This window comes from Ursus maritimus, unplaced genomic scaffold (genome assembly GCF_017311325.1).
Source record: "Ursus maritimus isolate PB19 unplaced genomic scaffold, ASM1731132v1 scaffold_13, whole genome shotgun sequence".
Classification (NCBI taxonomy): domain Eukaryota; kingdom Metazoa; phylum Chordata; class Mammalia; order Carnivora; family Ursidae; genus Ursus; species Ursus maritimus.
This window is the reverse complement of record NW_024423675.1, coordinates 37321294-37344346: the sequence shown is the minus strand read 5'-3', so window position 1 is coordinate 37344346 and position 23053 is coordinate 37321294. Positions and strand designations below refer to the sequence as shown.

General features: G+C 40.0%; 1 protein-coding gene across 1 annotated transcript in view; it reads right to left on the bottom strand.

Moving 5' to 3' along the window:
* LAMA2 (laminin subunit alpha 2) overlaps positions 1-23053 on the bottom strand; it is a 601373-nt gene that overhangs the window by 12222 nt on the left and 566098 nt on the right. Inside the window, exons 57-61 of the mRNA XM_040627485.1 lie at positions 19303-19479; positions 18900-19068; positions 9057-9169; positions 8529-8718; positions 6462-6617 (exon numbers count right to left, since the gene is read on the bottom strand). Of these exons, the coding sequence (XP_040483419.1) occupies positions 6462-6617; positions 8529-8718; positions 9057-9169; positions 18900-19068; positions 19303-19479 (805 nt within the window). The remainder of the gene's footprint in view (positions 1-6461; positions 6618-8528; positions 8719-9056; positions 9170-18899; positions 19069-19302; positions 19480-23053) is intronic.

The window sequence follows — 23053 nt, the reverse complement described above, 5'->3', positions numbered from 1 at the left end:
GATCTCCTGACTGATGCCTGACTCAATTCCAGCTGTTCCACCAGGACATCCTCTGCCTGGAGAGCCCTGGATTGTACACACTTCAGCTTCAGCTGTCCTGTCAGAGTACCCTCTGTGCAGAGAGTCTCAGGATCACCCCAGCACATGCCCAGTTTAGCTCCAGCACAGAGTGCCCTGTGACCCCCAGCCCATGCCAGCCAGCCAGAGTCACCAAGCACACACAGTCTGCACAGGGGATGACCATACATAAAACCACTCCGTATAATTTAGGAGAAGTAGCTGTTCCAAAGCACAGAAAGTCAAGCAAAATGGGGAGACAGAGAAATACATTCCAAACAAAAGAACAAGACAAAATTTCAGAAAAAGAACTAAACTAAATGAAACAGAGATAAGTGATATGCCTAATAAAGAGTTTTAAATAATGATTGTACAGATACTCACTGGACTGGAGAGAAGAGTGGAAGAACTGTGAAAACTTCAACAAAGAGAAAATATAAAAAGGACCAAATCAGTTTTGAAGAATAACTGAAAAGAAAAATACATTAGAGGGACCAACAGTAGATTAACAGATGCAGAAGAACGCTCAGTAATCTGGAAGATGGTAATGGAAAGCACCCAAGCTGAATAGCAAAAACAAAAAAGAATTTTTAAAAAATGAGGGTAGGTTAAGGGATCTTTTAGACAACATTTTGGGGAAATAGACTTCCAGGTTCTAGAAGCACAGATAGTTCTAAACAATAATTAAAATGCCAAAGATTAAAGATGAAGAGAGAATTTTTAAGAGGACCAGGAGAGAAGCAAAGTTATGTACTAGTGAAACCCCATGAGTATATCTATCTGTTGATTTTTTAATGGAAATTTTGCAGGCCAGAAGACAGTAGCAAGATATATTCAAAGTGTGGAAAGAAAAATAAAGAGTAATACTCTCCCCAGCAGGATTATCATTCAGAATTGAAGGAGAGATAAAGGAATTCATCACCACTGAAATGGCCTTACAAGAAATGTTAAATGGACTTCTTTAAATGGGTAAGGCCATAATTAGATGTAAGAAAACTGAATAAAAAGATGTAAAATATGACAACATAGGCATAAATAGGAGTAAATATGTTCTTTTAGAATGTGTTTGGTGATCAATATAGACTGCTATGCACTTTGAACCTCACGGTAACCCCAAACAAACATACACAGAAAAGAAAGCAAGCCAGCCATGACACTACAAAGAGTCATCAATCACAAAGAGAGCAAAAGAAGAGAGAACTACAAAAACAATGAGAAAGCAATTAACAAAATGGTATTAAGTACATACTTAACAATAATTGCATTAAATATAAATGATCTAAATGCTCCAATTAAAAGACATAGAGTGGTAGAATGGATAAAAAAAAAAAAAAGACCCATCTATCTGCTATATACAAGACACTCACTTCAGACCTAGAGACACTTAGAGACTGAAAGTGAAGGGATGGAAACAGCCATGCAGTGCTAATGGAAGAGAAAAAAAGCCAGGGCAGCAGTATCTATATTAGACAAAATAGACTTTAAAACAAAGACTAACAGGAGACAAAGAAAGGCGTTGCACGATGGTAAGTGATCAACCCAGCAAAAGAATATAACAATTGTAAATATCTATGCACCCAACATCACAGTACCTAAAGCAGATATTGACATAAAAGGAGAAATTGACAGCAATACAATAATAGTAGGAGACTTTAATACCCTACTTACATCAACAAATACATCAGGATGAAAATAAATGGGGAAATAGTGTCTTTGAATGACACACTAGACCAGATGGACATAACAAATATATACAGAACATTCCATCTCAAAACAATGGAATACACATTCTTTCTTTTAAGTGCAAATGAAATGTTCTCCAGGATAGATCACATGTTAGGCCACAAAATATGACTGAAGAAGACTGACATCACATGCATCTTTTCTTGTCTCATGGTAGAAAGCAGTCACAAGAAAAAAACTGGAAGAAATACAAATATGTGGATGCTAAACAGCATGCTACTGAACAACCAATGGGTCACTGAAGAAATGAACATGAAAACACAATGGACACAGCGAAATCAGTTCTAAGAGGGAAATTTATACCAACTTATAAGCCTACCTCAAGTAAACAATCTAACCTTACACATAAAGGAACTAGAAAAAGAATAAGAACAAATGTGAATAGAAGAAAGTAAATAATAATGATCTAAGCAGAAATCAACAGAAAAGATCCAAGAGCTGGTTCTTTGAAAAGATAAACAAAACTGATAAACCTTAAGCTGGACTCATCATGAAAAAAAGAGGACCCAAATAAAATCAGAAATGAAAGAGAATGGATACCACAGAAATACAAAGGATTATAAGAGACTACTATGAAAAATTATATGCCAACAAACTGGACAATCTTCCAAAACTGAATTAAGAAGAAATAGAAAATCTGGAGAGATCAATTGTTAGTAACAAAATTGAATGTGTAATCAAAAACTACCAACAAAGTCTTAGACCAGGTGGCTTTACAGGTGAATTCTACCAAACATTTAAAGAAGAGTTAATACCTATTCTTCTGTAGAAGAGGAAGGGAAGTTTTCAAATACATTCTAGGAGGCCAGCATTACCTTGGTACCTAAACCAGACAAAGATACCACAAAACAAACAAAAAAACAAGAGAACTACAGGCCAGTATCTCTGATGAACATAAAAGCAAAAAATCCTCAACAAAATATTAACAAACAATATTCCACAATATATTAAAAATACAATCAAGTAGGACTTACTCTGGGGATGCAAGAATGGTTCAACATTCAAAATTCAACATATACTACATTTTTTAAAAATTGACAGAGACAGCCAGCGAGAGAGGGAACACAAGCAGGGGGAGTGGGAGAGGAAGAAGCAGACTCCCAGCAGAGGAGCCTGATGTGGGGCTCGATCCCAGGACTCTGGGATCACGCCCTGAGCTGAAGGCAGACGCTTAATGACTGCACCACCCAGGCGCCCCCCAACATGTACTACATTTAACACAATGGAGAATAAAAATATAATTCTCTCAATAGATGCAGAAAAAACATTTGATAAAATTTAACAACTGTTAATAAAAACTCTTAACAAGGTGAATTTAGGGGGAATATACCTCAACATAATAAAGGCCATGTATGAAAAACCAAGAGCTAACATTATACACAATGGTGAAAAACTGAGCGTTTCTCTAAGATCAGGAACAAGACCAGGATGTCCACTCTTACTTTTATTCAGCATAGTACTGAAAATCCTAGCCACAGCAATCAGACAAGAAATAAAAGGTGTCCAAATTGGTAAGGAAGAAGTTAAACTGTTAAATTGTCACTACTTGCAAATCAGATACCACACATAGAAAAACCTTAAAGACTCCACCAAAAAATTATTAGAAGAGATGAGTTTAGTAAAATTACAGGATATATAATTAATACCCAGAGATTGATTGCATTTCTATATACTAATAAAAAAGTAGCATAAAGAGAATTTAGAAAACAATTCCATTTACAACTAAACCAAAAAGAATAAAGTATCTAGGAATAAACTTAACTGAGGAGGTAAAAGACCTGCACTCTAAAAACTGTAAGGCACTGATGACACAAATGGAAAGATATTCCATGCTCATGGACTGAAGAATATTGTTAATTAGATATTGTTAAAGCAACCTACAGATTCAGGGCAATCCCTGTCAAAATACCAGAGCATTTTTCACAAAACTAGGACAAATAGTACTCACATTCATTGTATGGGACCACAAAAGACTCCAAATAGCCAAAGCATTCTTAAGAAAGAAGAACAAAGCTGGAGGTACCGCAATTCTAGATTTCAAGGATACTACAAAGCTTTGGTAATCAAAACAGTATGATACTGTCACAAAAATAGACACATAGTTCAATGGAAAAGAATAGAGATCCCAGAAATAATCCCACACTTACATGGTCATTGAATCTATAACAAACGATGTAAGAATATACCATAGGGAAAAAGACTGTCTCTTAATAAAGGGTGCTGGGAAAGCTGGACAGCTACAGGTAAAAGAATGAAACGGGACCACTTTCTTAACACCATACACATGAATAAACTCAAAATGGATTAAAGACCTAAATGTGAGATCTGAAACCATATAACTCCTAGAAGAAAGCACAGGTAGTAATTTCTCTGACATCAGCCATTGCAATATTTTTCTAGATGTTTCCCTCAGCAAGGGAAACAAAAGCAAAAATAAACTATTGGGACTACACCAAAATAAAAAGCTTTTGCAGAGCAAAGGAAACCATCAAGAAAATGACAAGACAACCTACTGAATGGGAGAAGATATTTGTAAATGACCTATCCAATAAGGGGTTTATATCCAAAATGTATCAAGAATTTATACAACTCAACACCAAAAATAACCCAATTAAAAATGGTCAGATGATAGAAATAGATATTCTTCCAAAGAAGACATACAGATGGCCAATACACACATGAAAAGATGTTGAACATCATTAATCATTAGAGAAATATAAATCAAAACCACAATGAGATATCCTCTTACACTCTCAGGCAAGAATCAAAAAGACAAGAAATAACAAGTTTCTGGCAGGAGGTGGAGAAAAGGGAACCCTTGTACACTATTGGCAGGAGTGTAAGTTGATACAGCCAGTGTGGAAAACAGTATGGACATTCCTCAAAAAAATTAAAAATAGAACTACCCTATGATCCAGTAATTCCACTACTGGGTATTTACCCAAAGAAAATGAAAACACTAATTTGGGAAAAGATATATGTTCCTCTATGTTATTGTGGAATTATTTACAACTGCCAAGACAAGGAAGCAAACTAAGTATCTATTATAGATGAATGGATAAAAAAGATAGTAGGTATATACAATGGAATGTTATTGAGCCATAAAAAAGAATGAGATCTCGCCATTTGTGACAACATGGATGGACCCAGAGGGTATAATATAAATGAAAATACTATATGATTTCACTTATATGTAAAATCTAAAAAAAAAAAACCACCCCCAAACGAATGAATGAACAAAGAAATAGCAGAAAGAGACCTATAATTACAGAGAACAAACTGATGGTTGCCAGAGGGGTGGAGGCTGGGGGATGGGCAAAATGGGTGAAGAAGAGTGGGAAGTATAGACTTCCAGATATGGAATGAATAAGTCATGGGAATAAAAGGTACCGCATAGGGAATATAGTCAATGATATTGTAATAGCCTTGTATAGTGACAGATGGTGCTACACTTGAATTTGTCAAATTACACGTATAATCTGAAACTAATGTAACATTGTGTGTCAACTATACAATTAAACAAATTTTTAATTTAATTAGCTCCTTATGATTCTATTAATAGTCTAGTAACCTTACTATAACAACATTTTTTCAATCTAATTTCAAATTCTATTTGAAAAGATCATTAAGTTTGGCTTAGGGCTTCTTCCTTATGAAAATCTAATGAAAGCAGTGAACTCTTTCCTAAGAAAATGCACATACACTTAGAACTTGAAAGTCTGCATGAAGCATTTAGAGTTTAGGGACCATAAAAATAATTCAATCATACTCTGCTCCACTGTATTTCATCTGGCTTTAGGAACACATGTTAATCACTCCTGCCGCTCTCCAGAGACTCTCATTTTGATAGGCCTAGGTAGCATATCCACTAGCTATGAAAGGAACATACTCCTGATCGCACGAGGGGAGCCAAATGCTGAGAATTACAACTATGATGAACAGTTGTCTTTGATGAAGAACAGCTCCTCATCATCACATGTTCTGAGTATAGAAATGTAATACATTTCTTTGTAATTCATTCTCTAAAAACACTGATCCCCTGTATTTCTTAAAATCATGCTTTCCAAAGGAAACCAGGACACACGGTCTGACAAAACATTATTTTGTGAACATTGGTTTACAAAATTGTGAGGACTTTAAATTTTGACTCCTGTATTGTACTCTGAATACTGTAGTACATCACTGGACAACTGTCGTTTAAATACTGCATCTCTCGATATTTCTGAAATCTCTAGTCCTGAAACAATACCATCAACATTCTCTTCCTTGTTTTCTAGTACTTTCTATATGCTTAGTCCTCTTCCAAGCACTTTCAATTTATTACCTCATTTAATCTTTAACCTTGTTTGGTATTTTGTCCTATTTTACAAAACAGGGAACTTTGTCAAAGGCAGACTAAGTAACTTGCTCCAGACCACAGAGCTAGTTAATAGTTAACGGAGGTATTCAAACTAGGAAGTCTGGCTCCAGGGTCCACACTCTGGTAATACTACCTCTCCTAGTCAAAGCTGTCTAGAAAACCTGTCACTTCTCAGAAAAGATGATTTCCTATTCACCTCTAAGTGGTCAGGGGCCAATATGACCTAATAATTCAACATACATACATGACTCAGGCAGTTATTTAAACCACACACACACACACACACAAATTAGACCCTTACTGGACCAATTCTTCGGGTAGTGTAGTTGATGGGTAGCCCGCCAACATACAGCATTCCCACAACATCCAGGATATCCGCCTTCTTGGGACTGATGGTTCTGTTGGAGGCATCATCTACATAAATAATTCCCTCTTGCTTAATTCGCATAATCTTAATCTATAAAAAAAAAGAGGAGTCATTAAACCCAATCACAGATACAAATATGCAGAGTGTAAGATTTAAGAACTTTCTGTATATTCATCAGGAAAAAATGAAAGAATTTACTAAGTGCCTAATATGTGTGAAACCCATAAGTTGAACGTAAACCAATTTTTACAGGTTATCCCACACTCTGTCTTTTCCATGACTACCATCTCCGAAAGGGTACAAAATCATCCTGGGTGAGTTTTAGATTAAAGGCTTTTCTATAGGTTGCCAAGGGAGCACATGTATCAAGAGGCATGCATGTTGTCAGGAACCTGGCCACTGAGAGCCCTGTCATGAATTAAATAGGCTGCAAAATTCATGTCTGGTTTCAAACATGCATTCGTTTGAGCTAAGCTTGGTCTCCCCCCCACAATTTCAGATACGCTGCATCCCTCTGCCTAACAGGCACTTCTCACACAGAATGGAAGGAAGGGCAGCACATCAAGGCTGCACAGCCGTTTCCACAGCAGCTGATTAGTACAAAGGGAGGGAGGAAGACGATGCTGAAATTACAGGAGGTAACTCTGCGGGGGCAGGGTGAAATCAGTGGTGTCAAGACTGACTTGGGCTTAAACAACTTGAGTCTGAGTTTAGGAAAAGGAACGGGTGACCCTAACACTGGAGTACAACAATGGTTTAAAACGAATCTACATCAGGATTCGAAAAATTAAGACCTCATGTGACACTCATCTACTCTGGTTTGGGAAGCAACTGTTGTTAACAACTCTTCAAAAATAAATCCCTCCTTAACTTGGCTGCTTAAACTTTCTTAATCCCAGACCCATTGTGGACCAACAATACGTCTGTTTTTCAAGTGTCATGTTTATTCTATTAGCCATAGAGGAGAATGAGCTCTCACGAGAGCTCCTCCATGAAGATCCGTATTTTCTACTCATAAGCTCCCAGGCAAAAAGGAAGATTCCATTTCTTATTTCTAAGATAACAAGATGATTGACTTTGCATTTTCATTGTATTTTTTCACGTTCTCGGACTTTCTATAGAATATGCCAAGGCACAGTATGTTAATATATAAAATCCACCACCTAATAACACCAAACTCTCAAAATTAAACATTTTATTGGTCTATTGAGGGAAGCTTTACTGGATAGGCGATCACAGGTGCAGAAACAAATTCTGAGTTTTCATTTTAATCAGGCAGTATATTATCTGTTTGCAGTCGCGCCAAAGAGGACAGTAAGCTGGCGGATAAGCCTTCTGTGCCCATAATAGTACCAGTTTCTGGGTATAAGGCCAATGTTTTAAAAGTTGTTCCAAATGGCTATCGGTGCAAATGCAGCCCTAGAGCCCTTTACACATGATCTAGCAGATTCCCAGACTCTCGGTTTTCACAGACCAGTACGGGGTATGATAGGGGGAGGGGAGGGCAAGTGTTAGGGCCCGTTTTAGTTTACCAGTTTTTAAGTTTATCAAATGTTAGGTCATAAAAGGCCATTTTCGCACCTTAAAAGGAAGAAAATATAATCTCAGAATAAATACTACTCCCTTACGTTGAATACCTACAGCTTTAGGATTAAACATACTCCATCGTCCCACATTTCTCACCGAAAGTAGCAAAAACGTCTTCAACTGCCTGGCCCCGGTTTGTGGACAGATGTTTGGGAACCATGGCTGTACAGCCATGGTGGCATCTTGTGGTCCCATGATGAAGCGTGCGAGTGATCGAACATAAACCCCTCCGGGTCCGATTACATTTCCCAACGCTGGGCACTTGTCTGTGCCCCTGGCCTTATTTTTAACCTCCGCCACATGCAGAGGCAGGATCTGCACTGGCAAAACTGTACCCGTACCGGGGGAATGCCAGCGGCTGCCACCAGCCTCCCCCTCAGAGGACACTGCCAGCCTCCCACGGACTATTATTACCTTGTGCCACTGACCGTCGTTGATTTTGGTGGGGATCATGGTGATGGTGTCACCACTTCCCAAGTCATAACTGAAATAGGGCAATCCATTTCTCAGCTGCACGGTAGCAAAGTCAGCGTGATTGATGCGGGCCATGTAAAAAAGCAGGCCGGAGTCAGCTTCTGTTCGCACTTCGAACTCAATGGTGAGACTGTGAAATGAAAGCATGCAAAATAAAACAGAAAAACAAAAGCATTCTTATTCTGACATTACGTTGCCCCTGATCGTGGGTGAACTTTCATAAAGGACAGTACAACCTTCTCGGAGACGAGGACTGTCCAGGTGATTTCCACATCCACTTTTCCTGCTCATTTCCAAAACTGAGCTCCTCAAGCTCAGGCCGATAGAATTCGGTTCCCTATTGTACTCCGTGAATTAAAACGCTTACCGCGTTAATGAATAAACGTAGCTGATTAAAACTTGAATAAGTGCACATACTCAGTACTTCCACTTAGCAGTTCTTTCCCAATATCTCAGAATAATACACACCGGTTTTTCACTTTGGTGTCATCAAACGCAATTGCAATGTGGCTGTTTCTCGAAAGCCCGAACTGCTTGCTCCCTATCAAGAGAGCTGGTGCTGATTCTGCCGCACAAGGACCCTGCAAAATTACCCAGGAGAGAAAGAGGAGATTATGGACTCTGCTCCTTAAAAATTTAATCCTGTTATCTAATTGTTTCTTCTATTTTTGCTTAATGTTCTTGTGTAATCTTAGGCTCCTTAAGAAGAAAAAGGGTCTCTTATCTCTGTACTCAACTACGTCGGAAGCACTTCCTATGAAATGTTCAGGGAGCAGGAATCCATTTTCTTACCCTGCACCCTTGAATTGCCAGATCGACGTGCTCAAAAATACTTATTGATCAATTCATGTTTTCACTACCCTCTAAGGAAAAAAACTGTTGATGTTTCTGAGAAAACTGGAATTTCCTTTTCACGTTTACTTTACTGACAAAGAGTTACAGTCTTCGAAGATGGGATGGGGAAAATGACAAGCTAGCCACCAAGTTCTAAGAGTAGAAAAATGTGTTCCTTCTTGTCCTCCCCGTTTCTGTCTCCCACTATATTACTTTTTCTTGAAAATCATCAGTCTACTAGAAGGCTTCCATGAATTTAGACTTTCAAGATGGTCTATCTAAACTTGCAAGTCAGGCCATTCAGGCCCTGAGCCAGTTGCTAGGCAACCCAGTACATTTTTAATGTAACCCACCAACTACCATTTCAACTGTCACTGTTCAAAGATCCACTTCCTGGGGTTCTTAGGAGGGAGAGCTCGGCACAGGGCTGGCTTGCTTGGTTTAATGCTCTGCTGTCACCATCTCGAGTTTCTTAATACTTTTTGGAAAAAGGGGCCCTGCATTTCATTTTGCCCCAGGCCCTGCCAATGATCCAGCCAGTCCTGGTTGGGTGGACCGTATCTGGCCAGCATAACCCTTAGCTCAGTAGATAATCAGAGCTCCTCAAATTACTGAAGTCATCATTCCTTTCTCTGTTCTCTATTTTCACAAAAGAGCTTGAAGTACAGGCTGCCTCGGCGTCTTTGAGAACACGCAGTACACGAGAAAATAAATAACCTGCACACGCTCGAACAGCACATCTGTTTTTAAGATCTGCACTTAATAGCTCCGAATGGGCCATTGCCCCAGTGAGCGCTGACTTAGCAGAGGTTCTCAAACAGCCCAAGGCAGGCTTTTGACGCAGAATGTTCTTCTCAAACAGAGGATGAGACGAATCATCAGTGCACAGGACATTCTTACTTGATGAGGAAAAGCCTTGCTCTCTTTTCTCTTGAGCTTAGTTGAATGGAGCACTCTGCCACAGCAGGTAAAAGGCTTTAAGTGTTTGAAATGCTATAAAATCGGTCTTCATGGAAGTATTTCCCTTCTTGCTTCCCAGGAGATGGTCAGTTACAAAGAGCAGACTGTGGCAGAAATTCATACAGATATGCAAAAACCCAGTGGGTAGAACAGGAAAATGCTATTTATTCACACAGCTGAATGGCCTCTCTTGGAATCAACATGTGGTCCCCTTTCTTATTACACTGCCTGTAAAAAGAGCCCAAATGGAAAGGCTTTGGTAGCTTAATGTCTCAGCCTGCAATGACGCTATGAATAGAACTGGGATCATTTATCAACCTCTCAGCCTATTTCCCGTACGGAGGCCCACTGCCACAAACAGTAGTAGCCTGCAGTCCTCCTCTGAAATCTCTAAGAGAACCCTACCTGCTGTGAGTCCATCAGGGGCAAAATTTGGCTAAAATATCTCTGACCCATCAGCTCTGAAAACTGGGAACGCAGAAAGGTCAGCGGATGCTGAGGAATTAGGGAACCATGATGTGTGGCCAAAAAGAAAGCCCCCAGCAGGCTGTCATTGTTAATCATTGTGGTCACTCATCTCGTTACTACATAGAAATATTAATATAACGTTTCTAATATAATTTTTTAAATGATCCAACTGGTAATTATAAAGATGAGGTATTTTATTGGTAGTAGCTGTAAGTCATTGGAGAGCTTTTGTCTTTATATATTTTGGGCATCGAGGCCCAAACCCCACAAGACGCTTGCTTGCTGGCAGAACAGACAGAGATTTCCAACACTGGTCCCGAGCTGATCAGCACTTTTCGGTCCCATACTGTCAGATCTGCTAGATGCAGAAGACCCTGCTTACGTTATTTTAGGAAAACTTTTGACCAGAAAAGGACCGGGACTTTGTGAGAGTTCTTGTAAGAAGCACTACGTGACACGCCCACTGGAAACTGAGGAAGAAGACCACCTCCTGGAGGCGCTCCTACTTCTCTTTTGTAACAGGTGGACCTTGAGAAGCAGGTGGAAGTGGTGGCTGATAAAACAGTGTGCTCACACTGGCCAATGTTGTAGAAGAGAGTGGTAACAAACGGGTCACTCTACTAGGTAACCTCATAGTCTACAACCCATATGCTTATTAACCCATTGTATGTTAAGGACACCCAAACTGATGTTTTCTATCATCAATCTGCAACAGGATGGATATTACGGATATTTCTGCCATAAAACTTCCTTTACAAAATTGGCAGTGGAACAGGACTGAGAAATGCTAGTGGAGGAGATTTTTAAATGTATTTTTGGATTTAAATGGGAAGACTATTTTCCAGCCTGTATTCTGGTAATGTTTTTGGTGCAAGTGTAGCCCTCTCCTCTCACTTGGTTAAAGGCAAAGAGGACTGGATCTTGTCTGTTGCTGCCTCACCTTCCCCTGGGTGAGTCTGACACTAGGCCTGACTTGGGACGCATGCTGGAGGGCACAGACCCCAGTGGTTTGCCTGTGACTACTTCCCCCCTATTCCCGGTACCCCTCCGAGGGTCCAACTCCTCCTCCCACTGCTCAAGCATCTTTTCCCCCTCTAATGTCTTAAAGGGAATTTGTGAGATGGGACAGAAAGGGCCTCGTGCTTTGCACAGGAATAAGATGATCTTACTTTGCAACCTGCTTCCTAGAGGAATCTAAGCTAAGGAAGAGGGGTAACAGAAAGGGTCTTCTAGTGAGGTAATTCCAAGGAGGCTTTTTGTTTTTTAAATTTTTAAAAAGATTTTATTTATGTATTTGAGAGAGGGTGCAAGCAGGGGGAGGGAGAGGGACAAGCAGAGCATGGAGCCTGAGGAAGGGGGCAGGGAGGGGGAACGCCTAGATCTCACCACCCAGAGATCAGGACCTGAGCCAAAATCAAGAGCCTGACGCTTAACCAACCGAGCCACCCAGGAGCCCCTCCAAGGAAGCTTTGAAAAAGCATGATGGTTGCAAGACAAATTCCTCCTTCAAGCTAATGTGAGCTTGAGGGAAGACATCATCTTTATGGATGTGATACTTTACCTGTATTATTTTGGAAACACCTTTGAAATGTATTAAAACAACAACAACAAAAAAGAAATCACAGGCTCATCAATCTCAGCATGTTACAATCCTGCCACCTTGTGGGGACTCTTTAAAGTACTGCAAGTGCATAAGGGAAAATGTGATCTGGAGGACACAGCGTGCTTGTCTGTGCTTGGTGGTGACAAGCTGTGGGCAGACAGGACTTGGGGGGTTTGAACATGGCAGTGAGCGTGCTGCTCAGAGCAGTGGCGTGGCTGGAGAGGACTGTGAAGGAAGCCACGCTTCCTAAAGCCCCGCTTAGGCAAACGGTGATGCCGCAGATCAGTAACAGTGAAAACTTCTTCACTTAGCAGTTACTGCATCTCACGGCAGAATAAAGCAGTGGTCATTTCCAACTGCTGCTTGTTGGCTGACACTTGGAAATGAGTTAATGGGCTTCAGGGTAGCATGTGATTGGTAGACAAGCGTTCCTTGAATTCCGATTGGCGCAGAACAGAGATTTAAACTGCTTTGATCAAAACTGGCATCTTTGTTCTTGAAAGCACCGAGTGATGATCATAAAAACTGCATCATTTTCTTCTTTCATGAGTCAGTAATCCCTCTAACAAATGTGGCCTAAAATCACATCTGAGAAGTTGGATGTTTCTTTGTGATGCTCTTTTTTACGGATGAATACTAAATGGAAGATACTTTTTACAGCACTGACTTTAATGTTCTGAAATATAAAATCCCTACTCAAGCTGTTTTTTGAGAAAGTGAATTATGTTACCACACTGCACAGGAGTGCTTTTGGTAAATACTGGGCATTTGCAGTAATATTTACACACGAATGCCTGAATCAAGATTCTTTGTAGTATGGAAAATGTGTGTTTTCCCTTTAAATACATATCAGTGTCCAACTGATTCATCCTTTGGCATGGACTGTACTTAGCTTTTAAAGTTGGAGTATTAAAGTTGCTAGAGAAATAGCTTTCTTTTGGTCTATTCTTTCCTTCTCTGCTCACTTCTTTCCGCCAACTCTCCAAAGCCCTTAACAACACAGGGACTCTACGTGGCTATTTATATCCCTCTTCTTAGTGTTCACATTTCAGATTGCAAGGTTCAAAATTCAACTTTCCAATAAGCTTCAATTAAAAAAATACAGCCAGTTCATTGTATACAAATTCACACGGGCCATGCTGGTTATAAAGAATTGGTACAAACACCGTATATGCCTGCAGATGGTAATCATAGAGTCTACAGTCTTCTCTAACCCCACCCCACCATCCTCCCTGAGAAATCTCCACAAATACAGCATGTAGAAATATTTAATCCAGCTCTAAATGGGTCAAGGCATAAGAGAAAAGCATAAAGGGAAGATGGGCTACCATACTTTCAAATGAGATAATATACATTCAGTGCCCTCTGATCAATGACGTTCTGGCATGTATTAATGATGGGACTGACATTATCCATTTCACGAGGCAGGGATTTCTCAGGATGCTTGGAAACTGCTCTGGGGTCTAGTGAAAGCCATCCTTGTGGTGTAAGATGTTGGCGGGGAGGGGTGTGATAGTGTAAAGGAGAAGAAGAAAGGAACGGAGAAGAGAGGATAGTTCCTATGTCAGGAAGTAACTCGTAGTTCTTAACGACATTCTTACAATCTAAATTCTGATTTAAAAAAGAGAAGAAGATGGTGAGAATGGAATATGATGTGAGACTTGAGTTATAATAGCTATATCCTATTGGAGTCTGTAATTGTTGAAACATGGAATATTCACCCCCTTTTTTTCCTGGCATTTGCCCTCCCCCTGAGAGCGTGAAAGGCCAACTATTCCCACAGTATAGTGACAGGGTGTTATGTGAGCCAGGCAATATGCTGGGTGCCTGCATACAGTGTATCATTGATTCCCTCATGATAATCCTTGCAGGTAGATAGTATCCTACTTTTTTTCAATGGGTGATGACCCATTTAGAGAGGACAAGTAAGCCGCCAGAGTCCATTGAGTAAAAGTAGGTGGGCTATGGCAGGGCGGACGGGCAGGCCCAGTTCCCGGATCACTGGAGTAAAGGCCCAGTATGCTTCCTTAGTGGTCCCCAACGTGGAGGAATTGAGGGGGGCCACTCACCACATCACCCTTCCCCAGCAGGGAAATCAGCTATCTAATGGGATGTTCCAGAGGAAGAAAGGTTGAAAGCCACTGCTTTCAATTTATCCTTTTAAGAAAGTAATGAAAACAAAACACATGTACGAATATTTTTTTTTAAATGATGAAAATCATCTCTAGTCCATAATCCATCTGCTGTTAGCATCTGATATATTTCTTGCAAGGGTTTTTTTAATGTTTTCTATCTATTGATGTAGATGTGATTATGCAGTATGTATGGTTTTATATCCTGTTTTCTCCACTTCACATAATGTCATAAGTATGTCATCATCATTTTGTATTGTTTCAATTGAAAGATTTTATGTACAAGAGTGTGATGACATATTAAAATTTGCATTTTATAGACCTGTTTTTACACTTCTAGATATCACTAATCATTTTGTTTGGATGGAGTTTAATGGGACACCCTGCCATGTTTCCAATTTTCAATCTTGAAAGCTAGTGGGTTGTGCATGTAACCCACACTCCACACTTGTTCCAACTGACCCCCACACGTACTTGCTCACTCTGTCACTTATATGAATGTCTGATTTCTCAGGTCTGCCTGCCTCTCCCTTGCTAGCAATGATGATATCATTTTCATTTTTGCATTTAGTAGGCTCTTAACAGATTATTTGTTATAAATTGTCAAACTTCTAACTTTTAGTCCCCTTTAAACAGCAGACACTTTTCTGTACACAAAGAATGAAAATATAAAAGAAAGAAATCAAATTAAAAGATACGTATAGTTGCATGATCTGAAACCGTAAAAATATAACTCAATAGTGATGGAAATTCTAAGAACTGTAATTATGACCACATAGTGTACATAATTATAATGTACAAGAGAAGGGGAGATAGCTGTTGGAATTTAGCTATCTGGGTTTTAGTGCCAACTATCAATAATGTGTGGGATTGCAGGCCATGAGGTACGTTCTAGGGCTTTGTTTTCCCACGTGTAAATTAAGAGAATCTTTAAGGTCTCTCCTAGCTCTGATGTTCTGTGAGTCTTTGTACACCAGCCCACAGGACTGCCACTCCTCTTTTGCTTTTGTCTTGTCTAAGTGGGATGCTCTGTTTTAGAAAAGTTAAAACATACACTGCTGAGAGAAAATGGAAATTGGAATTAGAACAGAAGGTTACAAGAAAACTTAAATGAGTTAAAATCTCCAGTCCCAGATGGGGAAGTATCTTTATTTTCAGAAAAAGGGAAAAAGTGTGATCTGGAGAAACCACCAAGGGATATGCTTGAGACTCCCTATAAAACAAAGTTTGTGTGGGTGCTTAGAAAAGAAAAGCGATCACTGGGGACCAGCAGGCTTCTCCACCGATAAACTGTACCAAGTCAAGATGGGCTGGCTGAGACACCTGACTCGAGAAGTTCGACTGGTACAAAGGCCCTCAAGATTGTGTTGACTGAATAGGGGGACCTGATGATGAGCTAATGGCGAGATCCATTGGTTTAAAACATTCAAGCATTCTCAGGTGTAAAATATGAGGACAGACCAATGGAACGAGAGGTACTGCTGTCCCTTGAACTGGGCACTTTGAGTAATATGGTCTATTCTAGATGCTGCATTTTGAAAGGGATATTTCAAATTTAAGAATACTGATCAGTGGAAATATGGGAATTAGAAATTAGGCCACATGAGGGGGCACCTGAGTGGCTCAGTCAGTTAAGTATCTGCCTTCAGCTCAGGTCATGATCTTGGAGTCCTGGGATCGAGCCCCATGTTGGGCTCCCTACTCAGCGAGGAGTTTGCTTCTCCCTCTCCCTCTGCCCCTAAGCCCCAACAACTCATGCTCTCTCTCTTTCTCAAATAAAATGAAAATAAAATCTCTGAAAAAAAAACTTTAAAAAATAAAATAAAATATTGGGCGCCTGGGTGGCTCAGTTGGTTAAGTGTCTGCCTTTGGCTTAAGTCATGATCCCAGGGTCCTCCAACAGAGTCCTGCATTGGGCTCCCTGCTCAGCAGGGAATCTGCTTCCCCCTCTCCCTCTGCCAGTCCCCATGCTCATGCTCACTCTCTTGCACTCTCTCTCTCTCTCAAATAAATAAATAAAATCTTTAAAAAAATTAAAAAAAAAATCGGGTCACATGAAGAATGCTTGAGATTATGGACTATTTACCCTGGGGGAAAATACTTTATTTTTTTTTCTTTTTTAATTGAAGTATCCTTGACATACAATGAGTTTCAGGTGTACCACATAGTGATACGACAAGCCTATATGCTATGCTGTGCTCACCACAAGGGTAAGGACTTAGCTATTTTCAGATCCTGGAAGGAATGTTGGAGAAGATATAAGCTCAAAGTATTTCTAGTGACGAGGAGCAGACTGCTCTACAGAACAACCAGTTTCATCATGAAAACTAAGGAAGAAAATGAAATGTTCAAGAGTTTTCAAAATCTGTGCTCAAGGCAGCATGTTCCGCCCATCAATTGGCAAGCATGGTAAATCTGATGCATGTGCTATTCCGAGTAGAGTGAGATCCACCCTCTTGGATATATTGGTGGTGAGATTGTAAATTGACGGAACCTTTGGAAAAAGCAATTCAGATATATGTTTTGAGAGCCTTAGGTATATTCATCATTTAATCTTACAACTATCCATCTAAGAATCTATTTTAAGAAAATAAACAACGAGGAAGTTTGGTATAGAAAGGAACTCATCAGAATATAGTTTCTAATAGTGAAAAACTAGAAGCACTCTAAATGGCCCACAATGAGGAAAAAGTAGAATAAATTGTAAAGACAGAGAGTTGCAGTGATAAGGAGCCAGGCTGTATACTCCGACCTACTGGATTAAAATTTCTATCCTGCCATTTACTGTCTGTGTCGGTAGGTGGGTGACTGAGGCTAGATAATTCTTATCAACTCAACTAAAGACGGGGATGATATATCGTTTACAGGGCCATTATGAAAATGACATACAGTGTTGAATGGAAATTGTTTAGGCAGTGGCTGGCATGTAGTAAGCACTTAGAAACAGTCATTATGTTCATTACTATATAGTAATTATGCCATTTATTAAATGTTTAGTACATAATAGGCATTGAATAAACATTTTTTTAAGTCCTCTTGTTAACTTTCAGACTCATGTGTCATTAATATTGTACAAATGAGGAAACTGAGGAATAGACTGGCAAAGTAGCTTTCCCAAATTCATACTCATGGTAGATTGGAGTGTTGGCGTTGCAACCCAGACCGTCTACTCAGGAACCCATGTTCTAATCAATAGAATGATTACCTCCCATACAATGAAATATTCTGTGAGTCTCTTTGCGTGTCAAACACACACACACACACACACACACACACACACACACACACACACACGTAACTGAGATAGGGAAACTGAAGGACTCCATAAAAATCTGCTTTTTGCTCCTTTTTGCCCCTTTGCTCCTCTCTTCTTGCTAGGACCTGTGCCCCCATCCCACTTTACACACGCCTCAGAATGCAAACAGAGTATGTCCTCCTTTTAAGGGATAAGGAGTTAATGATTTCTTTAGAATAGATAACACAGAAGGAAGGAGTAGGTGAGAATGACCAGACGAAGCTATCCTATGTGTATTCCAGACCACCAGCCTAGACATCTTGACGCCAAGGCCCCCTGGCTCCAAGAAATAATACTTGGGCCCTTGTCCTTGTTCTAACCAGTTCCTGGATGCCTGAGAGGGCATGTACACTGGACCACAATTCTCAGTAAAAACGCCCAGGCCCAAACAAAGACGAGACTCCTACTCCTTTCCTTTTCGAGTCTCCCAGATGCTCCGAATGCATCTGCTCTCTCCAGACCTTTCGGTAAACTCTGCTCTCACTCCCTGTTGGCTCATGTTTGATTTCCATCCTGAGAGAAGCCAAGGACCCTCTTGGCTGGTCCTGTGGGGCCCTCTCTGGGTCCCTGGACATAGCCCCCAGCATCATAATCAGACATACACATTTGTATGATGTTTAATTATGTATTACCAGTTTTGAAAAACAGAATACCAAATGATATACATGATATGAGATCTCCTATTTAAAATGCAAATAAAAGGGACTGAAAATTGATATGTTGCCTCCATGTGGTGATATTATAGGTGGATCTTATTTTGGATTCTGTAGACGTTTCTGTGTTACACTAGCTTTTCAACTGAAAACACATGCCATTTTATAAGGAAGAAAATTAAAGCAGAACAGGTGTATAAATAAAAGTAATCCAAGAAAAATGTAAGGAGGGCAGGTTTTCATAGATCAATTACCCTCCCTCTAATTCTAGAAGTGGAGCATACTAGCTATCCTGAATTATTTCCTCTCTGAAAACAACTAAAAATACAGGTGAAAATTTGAAAGCAATAGAATACGAACACTTACATGTGCCACAACTGGGGTGGGTGTAGCGAAGGTGGGGGTGGGGACTGGCTCTGGCTGGGTCACTATTTCGGCCGGCACTGCTCCATCGTCATCCTCGCGGGGCTTCTGATGGGCACAACGACCAATGTCTGCATTTTTGAAGGATACAGGCTGTGCAAAGTCCATAGGGCTAGTGGAATAGAATTAAAATTAATTACTTTTTATTATTTTTCATTGTCTTGCTTCCTTATGATTAAATTCTCTCTCCCCCTTTGAGAAGCCATCAGTGCAATTTTTTAAAATCTAGTGAGAAGCTCTTCATTGTTTCCTTTCCTCCCCACCCCGCTTCGGTTTTAGACGGAGTGTAGAGGGATCCTCAAACCAAAAAAAAAAAAAAAAAACAGTAGCCAGCAGATGTCCTTACACAGAGTTTATAACAAGGTTCCACACACAGCCTTCAAAAGGAGGAATATTTCTGAGTGGGGTAGGTTGAAATTCAGGTGGGGCACCCCCAACGAAAAGCTTTTTAACTTCAATCGCCTGTTCTATGGTCAGGTTTTGCATATGCCTTCTGTCTTCATCGACTTGAACAGTAAAGACGCTGATAAAACAGTGAAAAGAAACAGTATTAAGCACATAACTACCAGGATCGTTGGAAAATCAGACTTTTTCCTGCCACCCCTCCCCCTTTCCTCCAGGAGCCAACATTTGATCATTAGGAATTCAACACTAAGCTAAGCTATTGTTTCTCAGGATCTCAGGGGCTGCAACGCTAGCCTTCGGTGCTGTTGACGACAGCCGCAGAGCTGAGGCTTCTGTATAGTGTGGTTATGTCTGATCGCATAAGGCTCAGTGGGTTTAGCACAGCATGGGGGCACATGTTGTTTGGTTCTTTATTTCTCGGTTTGTGCTAGCTATTATCTTCTTGCTGGGGGACAAACTCTGCTCCTGAGAGTCTGGATTGCAGGACTCAACAGCAAACACTTACAGGGCATTTTATAAAGAACATAGCTGCTAGCTTTCTTTCTTTCTTTCCTTTTTTAAGATTTATTTGAGAATGAGAGACAGAGGGAGAGCACGCCAGAGAGCATGAGCAGGGGAAGGCGCAGAGGGAGAGGGAGAAGCAGACTTCCCACTCAGTGGAGAGACCTAGGCAGGGCTGATCCCAGGATGGGATCATGACCTGAGATGAAGGCAGACACTTAACCGACTGAGCCACCCGGGTGCCCCAGCTGCTAGCTTTTGAATAGAAAAGGCAGGCAAGAGTATCTTGCTAATTGTTCCTTGCAGTGATTTTCCTTAGTGACTGTTTCATTAATTTCCCTAATTTGCTTATGAGAGATAAGTCACACACTACTAATTGAGACTCTCATGCTACTTATTCACAACAATCCTTGGATCCTGGGGCAAAGAACCGAGGGAGACAAAGAGGAAAATGACCAAAGGCATTTTTTTCTTTTGTTCTCGAAGCAGGTTTTGAATTTCAATCCCAAACAGGGAGCTATTAGTAAGTATTAGTCACTAGCCTGAGGATCACAAATGGATTACTGAAAACTTACTACATATCTGGGGAGAAAACCAAAGTACTTAGTTGGAAAACTCAGTCCTAAAATGTCATCTTACTTGATTTTATAAAGAATAAAAACCACATGTGGGACTAGAAATAATAAACCAGGGCAAAGATGCTCTGAAACGGCCATGAGCAACTAGTCCACTTTGCGACAGTTCAGATGTAAGAGAATGAAAAAAAAATGGATTTCATTGGTATTCAAAATGTCATTGTTCAAGAGGGTATAGAAGGAGAAGGTTGGATTTATTTTCAAAGGAAACATGGGGGGAAATGACATATTGGTTTTTTACCAGACTCTGGAAGAGTATGTTGGTAAAAATCAGGAGGTTCAAAAGTATTGCTAAGAATGCTGGTGGTTTTCTGAGACTTTTAGAAAAACACTCGCTTTTGGGCATATGTGCCTCACTGAGAAGTGCCCCCCACACATACTTTTTTTTTTGCCTTTTACTAAAAGCAACCTGTTACTACCATGACATAGCAATGTTCCTAAGAGTTTTAATGAGGGGTTTAAGCCACTATTAAAGATTGTCCAAGGAGAGCAAATATCTGCTCTTTGATTAGAGTTTTTAAAGAGCCAGAGGCCCTCATGTTTCTGATGTAGACTGTCTGATCTGGTTCTGCCCCAAGGACCATTATAGTGATCCTTTCTTACTAGATCACAGGGTAGAGATAAAGAATGAGCATGAGCTTTCAGAAGGAACAGACTGGAATTAAGTATTAGTGTGGAAGCTTACTAACTGTGTGACCTGGGCTAGTTATTTAATCTTGCTCAATCTCACTTCATTCATGTATAAAATGAGGATAAAAATGCCTACTTTAAGCCATGGAAAACATTAATGAAGGGATTGCACTGAAGCTGTATTACTTAATAAGGGCATCGCTAGAAGTCTATAAATCCTGCTTGTACTTTACATTCTAGGGGCATCAAACTAGATCATTTATTTAGTTCTCTTATAAAGAGGAACATTACCAATATGTCCATTATGATTCTGGTGTATTTCCTCTTTTTTAAGTAATTCTTTACTGAGGACCTATTGTATGTCAAAAGCACTATAATAAACATTACTATTAGTATTATGACTAGTTGTATTTTCTTATAAGTTCAACAGTTGATTCTTGGAGTTTCGTAATTAAACATTTCATTACTACTATTCTGCCTCTTGTTTGTTTGGAATATTGGTCTAAGCTTTTGTTTTCAAAGAACCGCCAAATGGGTTATGTATGTGCAAGAAGGTATTAAGAGAAGTAGGTGCCCTGACATTTGTAATTTACATAAAGAACAAAGTCTGCAATTTTATTTTTTAAAAAAGATTTATTGTGAGAGACTGAGAGAGAGCGTGCACACACAAGTCCGTGTGCCTGAGTGTGTAAAGGGGGAGGAGCAGAGGGAGTGGGAAAGAGAGAATCCTAAGCAGACTTCCTACTGAGTATGGAGTCCAACATGGGGCTCCATCTCATGACCTTGAGATCATGACCTGAGCTGAAATCAAGACTCGGACACTTAACTGACTGAGCCACCCAGGGGCCCCTGCAATTTTATTTTGATTGAATATATTCTGGACAGTAAGAAATACCTAGGTTGCAGTGTCCATTGCATAATCCAATCATGATCCCATTCTAGAAATCCCAGATTATTCCTGAAATATTTGATCTAACTTGGTGGGCCTCAGCCTAATTCTGTACCTATATGAAGAATGCTCTCACAGAGGAGAAAACTCCTTGCCTATGCATCTACTCCAGACACTTGGGGTTTAATGCTTTTGTCCAGTCAGAACTACTGGCCACTTAGGTGGAGTCCAGGAAAAGGGTCAGAGGGCAAAACAGTCATAGATGGCAGGGATCACTGGAGTACCACAGAAATAGCCACCAAAGTGACATAGTGAGATTTTTGCAGAGGAAGGGGTAGACAAGGAAAGAGGGTGGGGGAGGAAGGGTAGGGAGAGGCAGAGGGGGAGAGAATAGGGCAAGAACAATCTTGAAAATTTTCCTCTCAGTTTGATAAAAATCCAATAATTTTGTAAGGTGGTACTAAAATTACCATCTTATCCAGGGCTTTAGGAAAAGAAGTGATAATTGACATTTATGATCTGAATAGTGTTGAAAGCAAATATTTCCAAATTAACAAAAGTATCATAACCAACATAAAATAATACAATCTTTGAGGTCACACAAAAGGGTAAGAATAAATAGTTGGCGAGCACAGATGGGGGTGTTATAAGTGCCTAGTATTTGACACAGAGCGTGCCACAGGATAGGTAGGAAGCATTAAAAAATGTTTCTAGGTGAAGTTCTTAGGGTCATTAGCTATCTCTGGTAATCAGTTAATTGAAGCACTTGCTTAAAGGATGGGTGATGATTGTGTTTTGACCTCTGAGTGCTGAATGAGACATTATGGTAGCAAATGTGTTCCTGCTTTGCCACAGAGTTCTGTGACTAACCACTAATATGTCCAATACATTATCCTTTAATTAAGAGCGAATGGCAAAACTGTTTGTTTATATGGCCAATTAACTGAATGACCAGTTTTCAGTGATGTACTATACACTGAACTTAATCAAATAAAGGTTGGATTAATGGCCAACAGCTGTGAAGTTGGCATAATAAA